This window comes from Carcharodon carcharias, chromosome 9, assembly GCF_017639515.1.
Source record: "Carcharodon carcharias isolate sCarCar2 chromosome 9, sCarCar2.pri, whole genome shotgun sequence".
Taxonomy (NCBI): Eukaryota; Metazoa; Chordata; class Chondrichthyes; order Lamniformes; family Lamnidae; genus Carcharodon; species Carcharodon carcharias.
The window spans coordinates 54,259,522-54,281,081 of NC_054475.1; the positions used below are offsets into that span (position 1 = coordinate 54,259,522).

Genomic DNA, 21,560 nt, shown 5'->3' on the forward strand with positions numbered 1-21,560 from the left:
ACTGTGCCTTCAGCTACCTGGGGTCCAAGCTATAAAATTCCCTCCCTATATCCCTAAACCTTCTCTTTCTTAAAAGTTCCTTAAAAGTTACCTCACTGTGTAAAACTGACCTAATACCTCCTTACATGGCTCAGTGTCAAATTTTGTTTGATAATGCTCCTGTGAAGCACCTTGAAACTATGTAAAAGATGCTATGTAAATGTAAGTTATTTATCTGTTGGCATTTGCATGGTTTACTCTGGAAATGTATACAATTGATTTTTATAATTATAGAGAAACCAAGTAAAGAACTAGTTGGGAAAGAGTAGCAAAGGAGGTGAGATAATGCAGAAAGAATGATTGATTATGGGATAAGAAATTTGAGATTTAAAGGGCTGAAGATGATGGGAATAATGAAAGATGGAGGAAGATATGGTGTGATTTGAGATCTGAGATTAAGAGTAGTGAATTGCAATGTCATCACCTTGAGCAGGAAGAATGTTTAAGATGTCGTGCCTATACCTTAGAAGGGATAAAAGAGGAAAAGAAGTATTGGCCACAGTAATATGACTAAATCAGACTTGGAAAAGGAAGACTGTTAATAAATGCAATGAGAGAAAATCATCCACTTTAATTATCTTTATTGCAGGACACACGCCCATTTGCTCCATCCCATGGTCAAGCCCGTGCCAATACTGTTCTCGAGAGAGTGGAGGGAGCCCAGCAGCGGTGGAAGCGTCAAGTGCAGGAGCAACGGAAAACTGTCTTTGACCGACACAAAATGCTTAGCTAAACGTCACGTCTTTCAACTCATTGATTCAGGCCTAGTCATGTTTTCACTTTGAAGCATGAAAGTTGGTGTTAATTCTGAAAACTTAATGCTTTCTCCCAGCTTTATTTTAACCAGTCCGGTTATATGCATCACACATCAAAGTGAAGCATTTAAACAGTTTGCATGGTATTCCCTTTGAGGATGTGACTCTGTAAAGTGAATCCCCTAATGTCCCCTTTAAGTGCAGCTCCCTAATTAAATGTTCAAAAGAATACAACCCTGCACGTGTGAGGAAGCTTTGGTAGAAAAATATATAATAGAGCTTCACTGCCAAAACCCAATCGAAATTCTCTCTGCTTTTTCTGTTAAAGGGACAGGGTGCTCTATGCATTCCCCCATCTCCCCCCCAATCCCATGATGATGTGAATTAAGAGTACTACCCCATTCACGTTGTAAGTAAAGGGGACTTTCTTGATCACATCCCCAAAGTGCCCTGAGATAGTAGTTCAAAGTAATCAAGTACGGAGAAGAAAAGCCTGAGAGACAGCAGTAAGTGTACAGATCACTTTTCTTCTTTTTCTTTCTTTGTCACTCTCCTCTCGCTCTCATGTTTAGTATGATATGCTGGTCCAATATTCTATATACTGCACTGTGAAACTTTGTTCTGTGAAACAGTTTTCTCTCAAATTTTTGTCATGGAGAGGTGGCTGCAGTTTACAATTAGTCCTTCCACTGGAAATGTTTTACAGGAGATAAAGGAATTTGTGCTATAAATGGAAAATAAGTTTGACCACTGTAAAAAAAAAAAAACTTGGTTTACATTTGCTATCACCCATAGTGAATGTAGGCACAAATTCCTCCTCATACTTAATGAAACAGAGTTTTACAGTGCCCTGTTGTGTAAGTGCTTTCTGTTGTTACTTGGTGCTGTTTCTGGTATTCGAATGCTGAATGCCACGTGTTTCATATTGACATGTTCTTCCTATCCTGATCACCCTTAATATTCTTTTTCAATAATGTAGAGCTCAGATTTAGAGCTTTTGAACCTTGGGTTCTATTCTTGATTTATTAGTTTTCAAGCATCTTGAAGTGTTTTGTTACTTTGGGAACTTGCTTTAAAGGAGTACACTTGGGCTAAGTCCTAGTGTAAACATTTTTTTTAAAAAGATTACAAGGAAACTCGCTTTGAGGTGGCTTGCTCCTAGATTAATGGGATGCTGCCTTTCAGAATGAGCAGAAGCACAGTACATTATTTAAAGGATGCTTTGTCATTCAGCCTCTACTCCCACTGCCCAGGCTGGAAGAAGTCCAAGTGCAGACTCCCTGGCCCCCTTACAGAGTATGTTTTAACATTTGTGTTTCAGAATAAGCCCAGTGCTGATTGGTGTGATGTAAGTTTCTTGATGTATGTTCACTGCTTGGCCACTCTTGTGTCTAAGTGTAATTGTTGCTGTGGAAACTCTGCAGCTCGCTAACGTTTATAAAGCCCTAGAGTATAGCCTTTTTTATTCAGAGGTGACATATAAACTTGGACAGTAGATTTGTGTTATACTTAGAGTATTATTATGTTGTTCTGCAGCGATGGTAACATGGTACCGTGACAAACAGCTAATAATGCAGGTTGTCGTCTCCATTATTTCATACAGCTACTCATTTCTGCACTATTGGTCGGTTGAGGTAATTCCTTTGTTGCCTGTTAAGGAGTTAATTTGAGATGTCTCAACACTCCTTCCAAACAAGCAAACAGTAGAATTTAGACTAATATTTTAATGGAAGTGGATATGGAAACTCCAATGTATTTGGAGTTGTATTTATAGAGATCCAGATAACCTGGGATCTAGTGAACTTTTATTAAGATGGATGACCACAGCTGATGCCACCGTGCCATAGTGTTTTATTGTATCATGGAATGGCTGGACATAAATTGGTTTCTGAAACTCTTGTGTCTAGCCACGATTAATTTGCTAGGGAGGACTGGGAGTAGAGCAGTATTGGCCAAGATCTGAGGAACAGGTTTACCTATTTGCTCTTAGTTGACAAGTAATGTACTATAGCACAAGGTAAAGGGCAAAAAACAATTATTAGAATTCTATTGTTGAAAATCATCTGCAGTTAAAGTATCTCCCTGTCATACATGTGTTGGAGATGACTAACTGACCAAATAGAATATGTTTCGCACAATCCACCGATCCTAGTTGAGCAAGTTATATTCACATTGAACAGACCTCTGTTGTACAGGCCGGAATAAAAAAGGAGCAATTCCTGTCCTGTGTCATATATCAGCCCTTACAAGGCAAGGGTGCTACCATGTGTTGCTGAGAGAAGATCCAGCAGGTCAGTCAGCTCTTCTAATGGAGACTTTGTAGGAAATCACCAAATGCAATTCTATTTTGTCAAAAACGGGTTCTTTAATTTTAAATAAAGGAATACCATCTGAAAGAGGAATAAAAATATTGAGAAGTATCCCAATGAAGCAAAGGAGCTGAGTCAAAGTTGAAGCTTTAGACATTAAAGCGATGTTTATGGTGCCTGCAAACTGGTTGCTTGTTTTTCAGCCTTTTCAAAGTTTGTAGGTAACCCGCCTTGAGCAAGTTGGCAAGAGGAATTCTGCATTGTTGGCAAAAGAGTTTAATGCGTGAAGTCTTTTAGTCTAGCCTCAGTTTGGCATGGCTCTGCCCATGAAATCTTCCTGCTCTTTGATCATATCTTAACAGTAGCGGTCAGGTTACTAGTTTTGTGATCATACTTGTTACAGGTTCAAGTCCATGGACTCTGTAATGCCTGTACCTTAATCTATCTCTGTGATTGGCTCAATTGATTTCCTGTATCTAACCTTTTTACCTCTTTGAGTTAGAGAAGGGAAAGAAGATAAAAGGTATCATCACCATCTTTCTCCAGTGTAACTACACTTACATTGGGCCAAGTCATATTACAGTCCCAATCTTTCAGGAAGTCCCTTGAATCTTTTTGAAGACAAGTTGTTGTTGAAACTTGTAGAGGGGGGTCAGTGCCCATTTAAATTGAAGGTTCTCCAATACGCCACTGGAATCTCCTGGCTATTCTTGGTTTATGTAGGTCAGCAACTAGTCAGTGCTGCGGTGTGTACCACTTACGTTGGAAATTTCTGTGTTGCATTTTTGTAAAAAAAAAAGTATTAAAAGTTATTTTGTGAATACTTCCACTTTGCACAATGGAATCTAATGTCTAAATACTGACTTTAACAGAGACTTTTTGTGTAACCTGCTGGTTGCAGGAATTTCCATGTGTTTGCATGTTGACATAGAAAGGCCAAGGTGCAGTGGATAACCTGAGAAGTGAAGTCAGTATTTATTTTGTTACACTCATGGGCTGACAATATTCTAAAACAAATTGGAGATTGTGTACATTCAGTACATAACATCAGACAGTCCTAATGTCCAGGAAATCACTTACCAGATCATCACCTGCTAACATTAGTAACAAAATCTAACATTGCCCTTCCCATCAGCTAGTCTGGACTTTGAGATTTCTTTAATCTGTGGATCAGCTCACATTTTTGTAGATTTGTCAACTCTGATTTGATTCCTCTTGGTTCATTTTCCTCTGAAAATCAAATTAGCTACTACCTGCAAAGCATGCTCAGGAAGCTCTTGCTGCAAAATTAAACAACACTTCAGCGTTATCTAAAATTTTCTGGCTTAAATGAACACAAATTGTAAAAGATACTAGGTTACACTTAGCTTTGTTGGTACTTTTCATAATGGGATAACTGGATACAGCGACACTGTTAATTATTGCCTACATAATCACTACACTTCAAATGTAATTCATTTTGTGAAGTGTTTTGAGATGCTTCAATGCGATAATGTGCTTTGGAAATATGCAAATTAATATATACCTTAGTCATTGCACTGTTACTTGTACAAATTTACTAGAAAAGAACTATTTGAGGTTGTATAATTATTTGTTAACTAGAATGTTGTTTTTTCTGAACTGTGATTGGTAATTTTGTTGTTTTAAATAGAAATAAGCTGCATCAGTTTTCTTTGAGATATATCTTCCCTTTGATGCTGTCCCGATACCTGTAGTCTGAATAAGTGTCTAGAATTGCAGCTTTTGATTCATGGTAAACCCAGTATGGATTTTGCCCCAGCTTGAAATTTGCAAAATAACCCGCCCGAGACAAAAGCTCTGGTACGACAAATATTTCTCCAGGGGATGAAGTACGTGTTAGCATGGGCCTTGAGCGTGTCAGATCATTTGATCTGTGCTGATTGTAGCAGAGGGAGAAAGACGCAATGCATTGTGATCTGATCATCTCACCACACACACAGGACAAGGCAAAAGCCTACACACTAAAGCAGGAATCTTTGGAGATGTTCTGTAAGCTGAGCTAGTTAACCTGGGCACAACTTGATAAATGTGTTTATTCCAGCGGCAATATCGTTCTGACATTGTGTAAAAGCGCCACAATATCCCCAATATCTGTCCTTTTTTCCCCTCTAATGGTCTCACTGGTACTTAAGAGCTTAACGTCTCACTTTTTCCGCATGTGATTTACTGACTTGAAGTGGAACCATTTTGTTGTGTGTTCAATTTCAATGCTTTTGCCCCTGTAGAAATGACCTGTTTTATTTTCTATTTTATACACTGCAAGAGGAATCCAACACATAATAAAGATTACAAGAAGCATCAAGTGTTTGGTAGTTTATTCTAGGAGAAGACTTTGTCTTTTTCCATTTAATTCCTGTGTTCCTGTTATCATACTTGCAGCTCACGCCATCACACAACAATGACATTCTCTACTTTCTTCTGTATTAGCTATTACAGCGAACTGTTAAGAACTGTACACAGGTAATGATCCCAATAAATGCATTACTTAATATTAATCATCAGATAACATTGTAGTAGTGACTGGCAGGGCTAGGCTGGCAGAGAACACTTGACGCCTCCCAATGTAAAAGGAGGCGGGAGTGTCTGCCTGTAATGATTTTGTTTCATGGCTTCCAGTTTGTGAACCGGATCCTCCTCTGACTGACTGCACTGTGGTTAGCACAGACTATGGGTTCAGATGATAACAAGCCGTGATCTGTTGTCATATGGGTAAAATATAATTAACATTAAACAGTAATTATTGTGTTTGTTATTACATTGCAATCGTATAATTAACAATTTGAAAACAAAATTAATCAGGTTAACGCCCTGTTCTTGATTTGCAAAGCTGATTTCAAGGCCTGCTTGGAACACCAGATCTAAAATCTTTAATATTAAAGCCTTGGTATGCAAAACAAATGCGCTTTGTGGGTGCTCAATGTGGTGTGTTTGTGCTCTCCGATTTCCTCTCCCAAAGCCTTCATCTCTTATTAGGTTCTGGTTCTATTGCTGCTGATTGCCCTCCAGGACTTGACTTCTCACGCCAGCATCTTGGCTGATACATTCAGCGTGGTGAGTTAGATGATATACAAGACAGAAATAATGATGTAACTTTTACCTGCATTTAAAAAGAGGGAGAAGAGCAGAGAATAGAAGAGAAAGACAGAAGTATTCTTTTTTGATACCAGGGCATGGCCTTATAGTTGGGATCTTTACTCATCTAGCATTCTGGCTCGGAACGCATTACTTTTTTATTCATTCACGGGATGGCTATTGCTGGAAAAGCCAGCATTTATTGCCCACGAGAAGGTGGGGGTGAGCTGCCTCCTTGAACCACTGTGGCCTATATGGTGTAGGTACACCCACAGTGCTATTAGGGAGTTCCAGAATTTGACCCAGCGACTGTGAAGGAACGGCAATATACTTCCAAGTCAGGATGGTGAGTGGCTTGAAGGGAAACTTCCAGATAGTGGTGTTCTTGCACATCAGTGATAGGGAAACCTAGGATGACTGCAACCTGCTTACAATAAAAAAAATTGTTCACTTTATTAAAAGAAGGGCATTTACTGATTCACAAGAATACATCTGCATACAACTTTTACAGCTGGCTAGACCACATTTGGTGAACTGTGGACAGTTCTTGGAACCTCACATTAAGAGGATATATTGGCCTTGAAGGGAGTACGTTTACTATGATCCTTGAACTCCAAGGGTTAAACTATGAAGAGAGATTACACAAAGTAGGGTTGTACCCCCAAGAATTTAGGCAGTTAAGGGGTGAAAACACACACTGTTATGGACAGGAAAGAGAGGTGAACTGAACTCCTTTACTTTTCTCGCTGTCTGTCTATAAGCAGAGGTGTTTTAATTTTTGAAATAGGCTGTGGCATGTTTCCCCAAACCCTCATTCTGTGATTTTTTTTTTTGAATTTTTAAAGCAACTCGCAGCAAACTCTTCATCGGGGTTAAATCAAAAGTATTGTTCATTCGTATATTCAAACCCAGGGGATTGTCTTCGCAACAATGTGTACACACACAAACACAGAAGAAGCAGATGAGGAAAAAAAGAACTTTACAATTACAAAAAAAAACGGAGAAATGGATATCAATTCACGTGAATGTCAGAATCCAGTGAGGGACCCTTCACGTAGGCATTAAAGTTCAGGTGGGTTCAGCTAGCTGAAAGCAGGAGTTGCAGAATTCCTTTAAAGTTGGTGATGACGCAGAAAAATGAGGTTGGTATACAGAAACTTGATCCATTATACAGGCAATGGCAGGAATCTTCCAGAGAACCAGGATTTGTTGTCAGCCTGGAGTCTGGTTTTGGTGTTGACAGGCTGGATTTTAACAGCAGAGACTGTCCTGTGAGTCCAGGAAAGTAACTTCAAAGATTTTCAAAAGCCAAAGGAGATTAGGTCATATGAGGTTACCCACTGATGAATCAGTTTCAAGGTAACAATCAGTTTATATGTCTCTGGTCAAAATATTGTTCAACTTAGGAGATAGATGATGGTTATTTGCACCTCCGTGGGCATAACAAGTTTCAATGGCTCTCTTTGTAATATGCCCAGGATGGGGCGACAGACCATCTGCTGTCCCCTTGTTTCATTGATTGTAATGTGTCCACACAATGATAGGTGTGAGATTCCACAAGGACGAGGGCTGAGCTTTGTACTGTAATTACTGTTGGAAGTTTCCAGAACTGAAACCAACTTGAAAATCATGTGACTTGTAGCAACCATGTTTTGGTCCAGGAAAGCCCATTTTTAAATAAGCAGAAAGTAAGATTTGATTTACTCAGTGTCTGATTTCTTTCATGTCTTATGGACATGACAATAAGGCCAATATAGAGAAACCATGTCTGCTAGCTGAAGACGCCAGGACTAGGAGGCATCATCTAAAAATTAGAGCCAGACCCTTCAGGGCATGAACTTAGGAAACACTTCTTCACACAGGGTGGTAGAAGTTTGGAATTCTTCCACAAACAGCAATTGATGTTAGATCAGGTAATAACTTTAAAACTGAGATTCCTGTTGGTTATCTGAAGATATTAAGGGATATGGGGCAAAGGCAGATGTATAGAGTTAGGTTGCAGATCAGCCATGGTCTTATTGAAAGGCTGGCAGAACAGACTTGGGGGTGGGAGGATTGGTGGTGTTCAATTACCTCCTTTTATTCTTATATTTCCACTCTCAGGTTGATTAACAGTCAGCCTCCAACGAGAAGGTTCATTCTAAGCTGCAAGCAAGAGTGGTTAGCCTATCTGGAAGGGTTTTATGGGCCAGAGCCCATACACTCAACCCTTCACCACTGGATATCAGAGCTAGATCTATGCTTGCCGAGAGTGAGATTCAAATGCTGCATCTACTGACTGAGGACTGGAATGCTACCAATATTCAGATGGTTTGTTCCGGTAAGATCAACATATATGCCTGTGTTCATGCCAGATACGGACTTGAAGCAATCTAACCAAGTGAAGGGGCTGAGAATGCTAAACAGTTTATGTAGCATAATTGATTCTTTGCAAGCAAATGATTTAAATATCCTCCCAAGATTTGATGGAAATGGAGTAAGCTGCACATTGGTACTTGCAGAATAAGTTCCCTATTAATCACATGGATCAAGACCACCAATGTTTAACTGAATCCCATAAGCAAAACTGGCCAGAGCCTCAGGTAGGCAGTCAGAAGGTTTAGTGGAATTGCCCTTTAAAAGCAACTCTCCAGAAATCTCATGTAGCATAAATCTCTTGACCAGGCATTTGCTAACTCTGCCATGTTCTCTTCCTCATACAGTGGAGCTGCAGATTTATGACATATTAAACATGTGATAGTGTAAATCCTATATAATATCGCAATATCACAAGCTAATTCACAGATAAGTGAATTTCTCAGCGCATTCTGAGTGCAATTTTGTAAGCAGAAGGGCTCAGACTAAGTGTTAACAGAGCAGACAAGACCCCTACTGGATATCAGTCCAAACTGCATCACCCAACTACTCATCCAATAAGTGCATGGGCTGTGGGTTCAAACCTATCACTTTGCCATTTCTAAATCCAGGACAGATTTGAGAGAATGTTCATAGACCATTTGTGTTGGATCTCTATTATATGCAAATCTTTAGATTCTTTCATACATGGCTCCACTGCATATAAATAGATACCTGTAGGGGGCTGATTCTGTGGTGCTATACACTGGGATAGTCCCTTTGTCAACCAATGGTAGTGCTACCCTTACGTTGCAATCAGAGGCTGTTTATCCTCTGTCATCAACAAGTGATAGAATTGAAATGAAGGCTAGGTTTGTGCAGATGGGGAGGGAGATTGAACAATTGCCTTGTTCCCATTTCTTACTGAGGTGCAATTCTGCTGACAGTTGCATTTTGGTTGTTATGGTGCTTGTATCTACATTGTGCCTTAGTTTCATTCACTTAACACCTTGTGCAATTCTATGGGTCTTGCTCTCTTTTTACTTGAACACACATTTGAAACTTATATGGGGAATAAGCTTTTTTTTGTTGCAGTGTTTACCATACCTTTTAGTTTTTTCCATTTTTGGAGATTTATCAATAATATTTCTATGAGAATAAATTGGAGGAGGAATTATATTTTTCCATTATAATAGACACTAAACCTGAATCGGCAGCAGAGGATAAATGGCCTCTTTTCAAGCTCCACAGGAAACTCAGTTGTACAGCAGTTGCCTTCTGCATTAAGGACACCAAGAACCATGTTGTAACATAGGGGCAGCCCTGCCAGTGGCTTGCAAAGACACCATTATTCTCATTGTTATGCACATTGGCCATTTTCAGCTGCTGTTCTAATGCTGAGTATGCTGGCATCTGTTATTGGACTGTAGTAACCCAAAGACCCGGGCTAAAGTCCCTGGGACATAAGTTCAAACCCCACCGTGGCAGCTGGAGAATGTTAATTCAGATGGTAACTTTTTATTCCAATCAGTATGATCATGAAACTACTGATTGTTCTAAAAACCCATCTGGTTCACGAATGCCCTTTGGGAAGGAAATCTATTGTCCTTACCCAGTCTGGTCTACATGTGGCTCCAGAGCCACAACAATGTGGTTGACTCTTAACTGCTCTCTGAAATGGCTTAGCAAGCCACTCGGATGCACCAGACCACTATGCTTGCAATGGTTCAAGAGTGCAGCAAAGCAGTACCTTCTCAAAGGCAATTAGGGATGGGCAATATATGGCCAGTGACATCCACATCATGTGCATAAATGAGAAAACCAGGAGAGTGGGTAAAACTATTTCCTCCAGAAAGTGAGTCAGTAAGTAAAGCTTATAAAAGTTCAAATAATTGGCAGAAGAACTAGAGGGGCAATGAGGAGACTTCTTTTCACACTGAGTTAAGTTCAGGATTGGACTACCTGAAAGCAGATTGCATCAGAACTTTCAAAAGGCAATCGGGCATGTACATGAAGAGGATTCATTAAAGGTCATGGGTAAAAAGCTGGGCTGTGAGAATTTGATAGTTCTTTTAAAGAGCTGGCATGGGTGGATAGCCTCCAGTGCAGTAAGATTCTATGATATTTGCACTTCTCTCAAACAAGTGAATAATATATTGACCAATACATTCACCTCACTTTTCCACTGAATATGCAACACAACTGCAGTGGATGCTGGACTTCCCAAAGTGAAAGGGATCACTATTATGTGTTTAATCTGAAACCTACCATGTTCTCTATATTGGTCTCTGCTCTCTGTCTTGCTCCCCCGTTACTTCTCTTTTAATTTCTGTCCTCTTGTTCTCTCTTTTTATATTACTCTCTATACTGTTTGCTTTCGCTGTTCTCTCTGCTTTCTGCATTTGTGTCACAATTCTCAGTGTTGCTGTCTGTTTGTTTGTCCTTTATAAGTTCTGTGCTTCCTCCAAAATGGAACAGGCTCATCTGGGAAGGCACTGAACACATGGAAAGACTTCATCAGGAACGTGCGGAGGCATAAAGGGAGTGCATAATCCTCCAAACAACCCACTTAGCTGTATATAATAAAAGCAAAATACTGCGGATGCTGGAGATCTGAAATAAAAACAAAATGCTGGAAAAACTCAACAGATCTGGCAGCATCTATGGAGAGAGAAACAAAGTTAACATTTCAAGTCCAAAATGATTTCTTCAGAAGGCAGAACACAGTACCAAAGAAGAGTCATATTGAACTTGAAACATTAACTCTGTTTCTCTCTCCACAGATGCTGCCAGACCTCCTGAGTTTCCCCAGCACTTTTGTTTTTAACCCTTTAAGCACCACCTACCCTGCATGTAGCAGTTTGCAGATCACGCTTTGGACTTATCAACCATCTTAGCACCCATCAAACTGGAGTGGAAGCAAGTCATCTTCAATCCAGAGGGATTGACTAAGAAGTTGTTCCTCTTGTTTTTTCTCTCTGCGTTCTGTGTATTCTCTATTATCTGTTCTCCTCTTGTTTTGTCTTTCTCCATGTTGTTCTCTCTGTTCTCCTCATTGTTCTCTGTGTTCTCTCTGCTCTCTGTTATTTTCTCCATTCTGTCTCTGATCTGTGTTCTCTCTCCTCTTATATTGGTCACTTTTTTTTCCCTGTTTTATGAGTTCCCTTATATTGTTTGTCGATTTTAGAAATTTCAATGCCTTGCTCTTCTTTCCCTTGATCTTTCTTTTGTTCTCTGATGATTTCTGTTGATAAGTATTTTATACGCTATTTCATGTATCAGTCAATTCTCTCATCTCCAATTTTTTTCAGCCATTTGGCTCTCTGGGAAAATCAGCAGATAGACTTCAAGATAACCATTAGAACCCAAGAGCTGCTTTATGTGTACTATAGACTTAAAAATGCACTTCACTTACATGAATCTGGCACAAGATGGCAGAGATGTGAACCAGCCCAGCTCGGAATGCAAGTCCATTTTGCTGCCCCAATGAATCATAGAGTCATTATGGCACAGAAGAAGGCCATTCAGCCCATTGAGTCCATGCTGGAGAAGCAAAAGCAACTTTTTCTTACCATCCCCCCCAAGGTTAGCTACTTCATGCTGTGTTTAAAACATATTTTATTCTATACATTTGTATTCGTAAATGTTTACCTTACACATTTATACCTCTATTCACACATCCAGCCATCTCTCTTACATATCATTTCCTCTCTTATGTATTTCTCTTTTCTACCCCTTCATTTTATATATCTGTCCATCTCTCTATTGTACATATATTTATGCATTTCTCCTTCACGTATGTCTCTTCCTAAATTAGACGTCTGTTTCTCTATCTTATACTTCTCCCTATTTGTTTTACACAGCTATTTATCAATATTTAACATTTTATACATTTGTTTATACATCCATCTATCTATCTCTGCATTTTACACATTGGTGTGTCTCCCGCCTCTGAGTCAGAACATTGTTCTGACATTGACATTTCTGAGAGAGTGTTTTCAGTGAGACAGTAAACCCAAATCTCATCTGCCTGTTCAGATGGAAACAAAAAATCCTGTTGCACTTGATTGGGAACTCATCCTCATGCCCTGACCAACATTCATCCCATCACTAGCACCATTACTAGAACAGATTAACTAATAACTTACCTCACTACTGTTTGTGGGATCTTACTGTCCATAAACTGGCTACTACATTTGCTAGTCTAACAATAGTAATTCTACTTCAGAATTATTCATTTATTGGTTGTGATGTACATCATGGAGACTTGAAAGGTGCTTTAAAAATGGTTATTTATTTGATGTGCTTATTTATCGATTTTGTCTTGTTCACCAATCTGTGCAAGCCACATGTTTATTTTACCTGCACAATTATTCAATTCTCTACAACATCTCTGTTTAGGATGACATCCATTTTCCTTCCAAACTGTCTGTCCATCCACTTGTCTATTTTTAATCAATCTTTATCTGGCTGTTTATTTGCTTTTCTTGCTGACTATTTAGTACCAATTATTTCTCTATATGCCTCTTTGTCCAACTCTCTGTCTTTTAGTTGCTTGCCTGCCGAGATCTCTTTGTTTTTACCCTGTGCTGTGCAGCAGACTCCAATTTTGGGTTCTTTCTCCAGCTCCAGTATGACTCACACAGAAGCTCTGCCCTGGAGGCATAAGAGTGTTTGAAGTGAGATCAGGTATATGATTGCTGTGTGTCAGGACACCCAACTGACAACAGAATATTAATGAGAGCCACATCAAGTCTTCTGCCAACGTGCACAACCTCTATACACACATACACATACACACCTTTACAACCTGCAGGGCGGAATACACTGACACCAGCAAGGTCTGGCTACATTGCAACCCTTCCTCACTTTCTGTCCACAGCTGGGATTATAGAATTACTCAAATTCACCAAAAGAACCACAGAATGTTGGATCTTTAAGACTGAAAGAGCAGGATTATTTATATAAGGTAAGAATGTACACCGGTCTTAAATTCGGAATGTAAAGCATGCAGTGAATATGATTGTCATTTATTTCATTAGAACTTACTTAAAAAAGGTCATTTATTTTTAATCTTTGTTTTAGAATAATAATTTGAGAAGAGGTGATTTGAAGGATAAGCAGGAGCTCAAGATGTTCATCGATCTTTTATAATAAGAACAAGGTTATTCTGTCTCTCTGGAGACTTTGTCCTGAGAGAGTATGATCTGAACAGGGGTCTAGAGATACAGCTTGATATAACCCTAGAGAATAAATACCATCCATTTGCAGCTTCAAGATTGATGTGACCTTCACAGTTAGGAAGATCTGAACACAAACAATTCAGGAAGATCTAAAACCTTGTCTTTATCATTTTATTCATAAAGAGGACAGGAGTATAAATTTTCAGTCCAATTCTTCATACTATATTTAGCTGTAATTAATACTAATTAGGGTTAAGGAATGCTGGAAGTTCATTAAAAGTCAATTGAACTGTTGAACCCTCTTGTTCTATATGATCAGTTGATTTCTAACATCCTATGCTATATAATCTGTTAGTCTCTAGCCTCCTTATTCTATATGATCAGTGACGAACCCCTTGTTCTATATAATCAATCACTAACCACTTTGTTCTATATAATCTCTTGTTCTATATGACCAGTCAGTCACTAGCCCCCTGTTCTATATGATCAGTCAGTCTCCAACCCATTTTTCTATACTATCAGTCTCTAACGTTTGTTCTATACAATCAATGGGTTTCTAACATCTTATTCTATATGTTTGGTCAGACTGTAGATCCTTCTTCTATATGATTTGCTCACCCATTTAACAAGTGATTGGCTGAGCCACAGAGACCAGGAAAATCTTAGATTCCATTTATGCATCTGTGCCTGAGTTATAGTTCAGCTGGGGCAAAGGTAGAGCTGATGTGGTTGGCTTCTACGTTAGGAAGGAGATCTTTGGTCAGCTGCGACATTTCAGTGAGGTACTGAGAGAGTAGTATGCTGTTGGAGGTGCCACCTTTTGGATGAAACCCCTCAAGTGGATGTAAAAGATCCCATTGCAATCTTCGAAGAAGAGCAGGAGAATCCTCTCTGATACATTGGCCAATGTTTATCTCTCAACTAACATATAAACTAGATTATCTTGCCATTTATTTATTGCTGTTTGTGGGAGCTTGCTGTGTGCAAATTGGATGCCACTTTCCCTGTCTTTCAACAGTGACTATACTTCACAAGTACCTCACCGGTTGCAAAGCATGTTTGAACATCCCGAGGTCATGAAAGGCCCTATAGAAATGCAAACTCTTTCTTTATTTACCCTGCTTCCAATCACTATCCTTGGCTGTGTGGGGTTGTACGATGACTGGATTAGCCTGGACCCTGATACCATTTATGAAAGACATATAAATAATAGTAGGGTGAGATATTGGGATTAAAAAGCACCTATCAGATTATACCTCAAAAAGGGAGCAATGCTTTCAGGTGAGGCATGGGGAGAAAATGTTCAAAACTTGCCTAGTTCATATACCAGGATTAAAAAGCACCTATTGGATAATACCTCAATAAGGGAGCAATGCTTTCAGGTGAGGCATGGGGAGAAAATGATCAAAACTAGTCCACAGAAGGAAAGGAAGCATTTCACAACTAATGTTACAAATTGAAAATCAATTTTTCACAGTCTTACATTGGGAGTATTTGTAACATCAACACCAACTACAACCTCCCATCTACCACGGAGGATTGATTTATTGATTGAAGAGAGTATGTGCATAGATTCAGTTTGGTGTCCTATTGTAGTGACAGGAAATTAAATCTTACTTAACTTCAGCCAAAATATTTTAAATTGCCTTACCTGAGGCATTTGTTCTTATGGTTGTAGTGTGTTTGATACTGAATCAGGGACTTGGGAGGTGATTAAAGGAAGTGAACATCCTGCTCTCATCACCTCAGTGAAAGCCACAACCCAGACTAGAACAATCTTAAACATTCACCAAACCATTAGGAGTAAGTAGGTTTTAAATGCAATGAAATGACAGCTGTGCTGGAGCTCACATTGAGATGTCTGCACTCAGGATAATTGGATTGCTGTGTGGGTTAATGTGCCCACTAATTGGGAATACTGAGCTATTAATGGAAGTGGAAGGCACAAAATCTCAGGAAAACGCAAAGTCGCCAGAATCATAGGTTACAGCACAGAAGGAGGCCATTCGGCTGGCTCGCTGCAAGAACAATTCAGCTGCTCCCACTCCCCTGCTATTTCCCCATGTGTTTATAAACTCTAATAATCCCAGAGATCAGGAGATTACATTTGTGATGTCTGTTAACTGCCTGGACCAGCATCAAAGAACATTGGATAGTCAACAATGTGTCCAAAACAGTGGGACCCGGTTAGTCTTTGTTTTATTGAAAAATTTGGTGATTGGCCAAATGTACAACACCACTGGAAAACAAAACAGAAGAAAAAATCAGGAATTAGTGATCAGATATTTACACATTGATTTTTAAATGCTCTGGGTTATGGATTTTAGGAGAAAGGGAATCTGCATTGAGTGACCTCAATGCAGTTATAATAATTATTGAATCATGTGCATTGTTTCCAAGCATTAAATTACCACGTGTGTATTTCTATGTGTACATCTGTCTCTGTGATTGCCTGTCTGTGTGCATCTGTCTCTGTGATTGTCTGTCTATGTGGTCGGCTGTTCTGCCTCTCTGTGTGATTGTCTGCCTGTGTTTCTCTGAGATTGTGTGTCTCTCTCTCTGTGTCTGTCTTTCCGATTGTCCATCTGGCTGTCTGTGTCTGCCTCTGTGCTTGTCTGTCTGCCCATTTCTATCTGTCTGTATTTGTCTGTGTGCATATGTATGATTGCATAAAAATGGAAGAATGTGCATGAGAGACTGGGGTAGATCTTGATGCCGTGCGATCTTCTACAACGAGTGACTGTGAATCGATTAACTTTCCCAGTGGCTTCAATAGAAATAAAAATGTGGAAATGTAAAATGGGCTGTCATCTGATGTTTATGTCAACTTATACGAGCTTTAATTTGGATATAGTTTCCAATGACTCAGTGTTAACACTATACTAACGCTATAAAAATATACAATCGTTCTGATGGCATTTCAACATTACTTAAGATATCATTCATTTATGGTTTTAAAACATATTTACTTTTGGTATCACCCCTCAGACTTCCAAAAATATTTCCAGCTGCCTCAAACTCATTGATAATAATTACATCATCCAATCACTTATTCCACTACTGGCATTATCCTCTTACTGTTAAAGTCCCGCTGACTTCTCACTCCCTCCTTGATGCTTTTAATTTCATTCATTGAGAGGTTCCTGTATCAGTGTCTGGTTAACTCGAGAGTTAGAATTTTAAACAGTAGAATCTGCTCTCATTAAGGTTAACATCAAACTGTAAGCATTGCCACCTTTGTGTGTCTGGATTAGCCATGTTATACCAAAGCAAAATAATAGGTGATGCAGACACACTCTCTCTGCTGTATGGATACACACTGGGACTGAGAGTTCTCTATGGCTCTCTTTTTTATTTCATTTCTTATTTTTAAAATTAATTTAATGCCTTATTCAATTAATTCTACCTTATGTGAAGTGCTGTAAAAATATCTTTTTTGCATCTTAGTAAATACAAGTAGAGGTCTTGTAGTTTAGCGGGTAGTCTCTGAGCCAGAAGCTCTGGGTTAAAGTCCCATTCCAAGACTTGATGGCCACTGAAGATGCGATCATAACGTAGCCAAACAGGTCGGGTCTCAACTTGTAAATCCTTCCAACTTACATCAATGGCAGATGGTAAAATCGGGAGAGATTCCTGGTCAGCCTGGTGGTGGAAAGAAATTGGAGCCTCTACCATCACTATCCATAGCTCCAGGATACAACATGCATGTAAAAAATGTATGTTGCCACAGCAACTCCAACTCCTCAGGGGAGCCAGTTGGCTCAATTGGTTGGACAGGTGGTGTGGCTCAGATTGGTGCCAATAGCGCGTCCCACTGATTTAGCAAGCGAAACAAATGGAAACTTGACCCCTCTACCTATATATACTGGTAAAAGTAAAGATGCAGTTATTGTTTTGTATATCTACATATTATATCAATAAAGACCCTATAAATGGAATTGCATTAAGTCTATATACACACTTCAGATTATATATCTTCCTTGACTCACTAGGAGCAGTCTCACCTCTGAATCAGAAGGTCATAGTTTTAAGTCCCACTCTAGAGACTTGAGCACATAACCTAGGCTGGCATTTCTATGCAGAACTGAAGGAGTGCTGCACAGGTAGAGTACCGTCCTTCAGATGAGACAATAAACCAAAGGTTCCATCTTCTCTCTCAGGTGAACATTCCACCGCAATATTTCAAAGACAAGCAGGCAAGTTCACCCTGATGGCCCAATCAATTATTTTTTTCCAAAGCAAGATCACCAAAACAAATTATCTAGTCATTTGTGGAACATTGCTGTGCACAAATTGGTTGCCGTGTTTCTTACATCACAACATTGGTCATAGTTGAAATGTACTTCATTAGCCGTGGAGTGCTTTGAGTCATCCTGAAATACACTATATAATTTCAGGCTTCTATATTTAAATATACAGTATTGCCTCCTGTATTTCAATGTCTAAATATATTGCATCTCCTATGCATCATGTAAGTCTACATATAAAATGCACCTCCCTAAATATTCCAGATGTATTCCATAAAAGTGTAATTTCCCCACTTTGTAATCTCAGCAAGGATCCTCCTCCTTTGGCCAAGGCTGGTCACATTCTGAAAATTTGGACAAAATTTGCACAATTTTCTGGTATAAATGGTTGTAAATTTTGCACAACAAGTTCCAATTTCCCAAATGTGCTCTCAATTAACAGGCTTTCTGCCAAGAAACAGTTGTCCAAAAAGGATCCCTCTATTAAATCTCTTATTCACCTGTCTATTATATATTTATGGGGTGATCGGGTGAGGGATGTCAGTTCATGACCTTTACATAAAGTAAGGTTCGTCCTGCTCTTTGATAAATTTGACCTGGGAGCCTGGAGATGGAAGGAGAGTATGCTCACTCACACTAATGCCCTATCACTCATTTAAAATGAGGGATATATCTGCTTGTAGTTTATTTTTCAAGTAAGAAACCAATGTGAGGGAGTAAGACCTATGGTACAGATACCACCAGGGTGGGAATGATCTGAAGATCAGATGGAATAAATGAAGACACAGTGACCAGGTGAATACAAGTTTGGGTTTTGAAACCCTGTAAGTTGTGAGGGAAAGGAAGACTAAGGGAGGTAAAGAGTTGAGGTCCTGGAATAGAATGAGTTAAATTTGGAGTCCTTGTGCTGAGCCTCGATTTCAAGGTATTGAATATGTAGGGGAGAGAAAATTAATCAGTTTTTCAAGGAACAAGAGAAGAAAGCTTAAAGAACCAAGACACAATAAAAGGACTGACAAAAGAGAGAATTTTCTATTTTCTATCAAATATGAATTTGTGAGCATTACTGATTCAATGAATGTTCCTTAATGCTAACGAACAAAATTAAGACACAAGGATAGTGGCACTAAACTTTTCCTGGCAGTGTTAATATTTTGGTTTTGCATTCTCCCAGCTAGATTTTAATTAACCAAAGTACTGTCACATTTAGATACAGCATCCTTTATGTTGCAACATTTCCACATCAGCTTGTTTTATAACATTGCACAAACACTTTGAGATTTTCATGAACCAACGTGGAAGACATAGAAAAGGTGATTAAAGAGGGGATCCAGTAACTTATCAACTGTTCCATTCTCTTAGTTTCTCCATCGCTATCACATCTGTTTTGAAGATGCCATCTTCCACACCAATGTTTCTGATGTGTCTTCTCTTTTCCTCAACTGTGGAATCCCCTCCACTGTGGTTGACAAGCCCTTCATATTCAGTAGAGCCACTACAAACAAGCTAGGTGCTCGATTATTTCCTCTAGCAGCAGGTGCAATTCTGTGTGTTTTTGCAGCTTTCCTGTTCAAAGCCAAAGTTTGAAGGGTCTACAGAGAGTGATCTGGTTGATGTTGGTTCAATTCACTGCAAGATGATCTTCTGGAGTTGCAAAGTTGGCAGGACCAATGGGATATGGCATGCAATGCCAAAAAATGCTATCCTTTGTGTATTGCCAGCTACAAGGAGCCACCAACATATAGCTTTAAGTTCTGTAATCAAATTCTCCAAGTAGATACATGTCTATGCCTGGCGGTTCACCTTAAAAGCAATCGTTAGAGGATTCCACGTTCAGCCGGTAACATCCATAGCAAACAGGGCTCTCGGATTTCTGAGGAGGAATCTTTGGCATTGCAACAAAATATCAGAGTTATAACTTATCAAACGTTTGTTCATCCAATCCTGGAGTATGCAAGTTGTGGGATCATTATATGGTGAGAGATATAAATAAGATTGAAGCGATCCAAAGACATGCTGCACAGTCCTGCATGAATCAGTATGAGAAATACATTAGTCTCACATCCTGGATCAAAGATTTGGAATGCGAATCAGAACAACAAAGGAGGAGTTAAATAGGCTGACCATGTTCGAGAAAATATGGAATGGACAGGCGGGAATTGACAGAAACAAGTACCTGGTGCCCTCTGGCAATGACAAAGCACATGGTAACCATCCACACAAACTACAAAGACAATTTGTTTACAAGACAGTGCATCAACAATCTTTCTTCCCAAGAACAATCCCACAACTGGAACAAGTTGCCAAAGAAAACAGTCACAGTTCCATCACTTGAAATCTTCAATACCCATCTTTAGATTGTTTCCATTGAGATGTTTTCATTATCAGGACGACCAGCTCAGCAGCTCGTGCCTGGTTTAGCCAGCGCTATCCAGATAAATGTTGGTAGAATATGGATATTAGTCTGTGATACCAACTCAGCTACAACAGGAACAGAGGCAAAAGTTGAAACACTTGTTTGGTTATTTTAAATCTTATGTTGAAACAAGTTGCTTCCAGTCTGACTGGTAAAAAGCTGCTGACCTTCAATGGAGGAGTTTGCAGATGCCTTGGAGGATACCCTCAAGCAGCTCTAAACCTAGAGGGCCCATTTTAGACTCCATCATCTTGGCCTGGCTTGCACCTTTCTGGGCTGGCTGGCTGACAGGCAACAGCAAGGCCACTGGCAGAATGGTAGGTGTTGGAGTAGGTACACTATCAACCTGAGAGGGGACAGAGAGTTCCAATTCAATGGAGCTGCTGCCAATCCTTGGGTGGTGCCTTTGCGATCATGCAGATTCATTGGAGAACAGATTGATGGACTGCTATAATGCCCTTTCAGTACAGGTATCCAAGGTAACTGCAGTACTCAGACCTTTGATAGAAACTGTTTGGGCTGCAGCACAAGCTGTAGCATTGGCCATCAAATACTCCATCATTTGGGGTTCCACAGGTATGCTTGTGGAGGTGACAATCCATTCCACGTCAGAAAGGACGGGCTTCTGGATCTGCACAAAGCTCTGTGCCAAGTTGGTGCTCAACTCCATGCTGTCTGACATCGATCCCAGGCTTTCCAGTGCACCAAGCATTTGGGTATGTGCACCAATCCAGCCACCTTCTGTAAGTTGGCCCATCAAAGTCCTCATCGGAGTCCTCTGCAGCAGAGCTAGTGAGCCCTGCAGCGAGCTGGCACCTGCACCATCCTTTCCCTTGCCCTTGCTCTTGCACACCTTGTGACCAGTGCTCATCATGTGCAGATCCCTCTATTCTGGGCTCTAAAATATACACAGTGTCAGACTCTGAGCTGGTAACTGTGACTGTAAGATCAAATGATCGTCTCTTCATCTTCACTATCTTCTTCCTCTTCTGAATGGGTTCATGGGTATCTGAAATTAAAAAAAAGAAAGACATTTGTTCTTCCACCATTTGTAGCTTGATGGAGGGGGAAGTGGGAGGAAAGGAGGATAATTAAGTATGTAGATACCTTCATCATCGATCTAGCTCATCCCAGCAGTTGCTGCAGCCTCATAATGCATCTTTCCATGATAGCTAGCACTGTCT

At 39.7% G+C, this 21,560-nt stretch overlaps 1 protein-coding gene across 2 annotated transcripts in view; it reads left to right on the plus strand.

Annotated features, from left to right (window-relative positions):
* tmem9 (transmembrane protein 9) overlaps positions 1-21,560 on the plus strand; it is a 113,258-nt gene that overhangs the window by 87,354 nt on the left and 4,344 nt on the right. Inside the window, exon 5 of one of the 2 annotated variants that reach the window (XM_041195393.1) lies at positions 629-5,422. The exons of the other annotated variant lie outside the window; for it this stretch is intronic. Within the exon in view, the coding sequence (XP_041051327.1) occupies positions 629-772 (144 nt within the window). The 3' untranslated portion in view covers positions 773-5,422. Of the gene's footprint in view, positions 1-628; positions 5,423-21,560 lie in introns of those variants that run through there. 2 annotated transcript variants of the gene reach the window in all.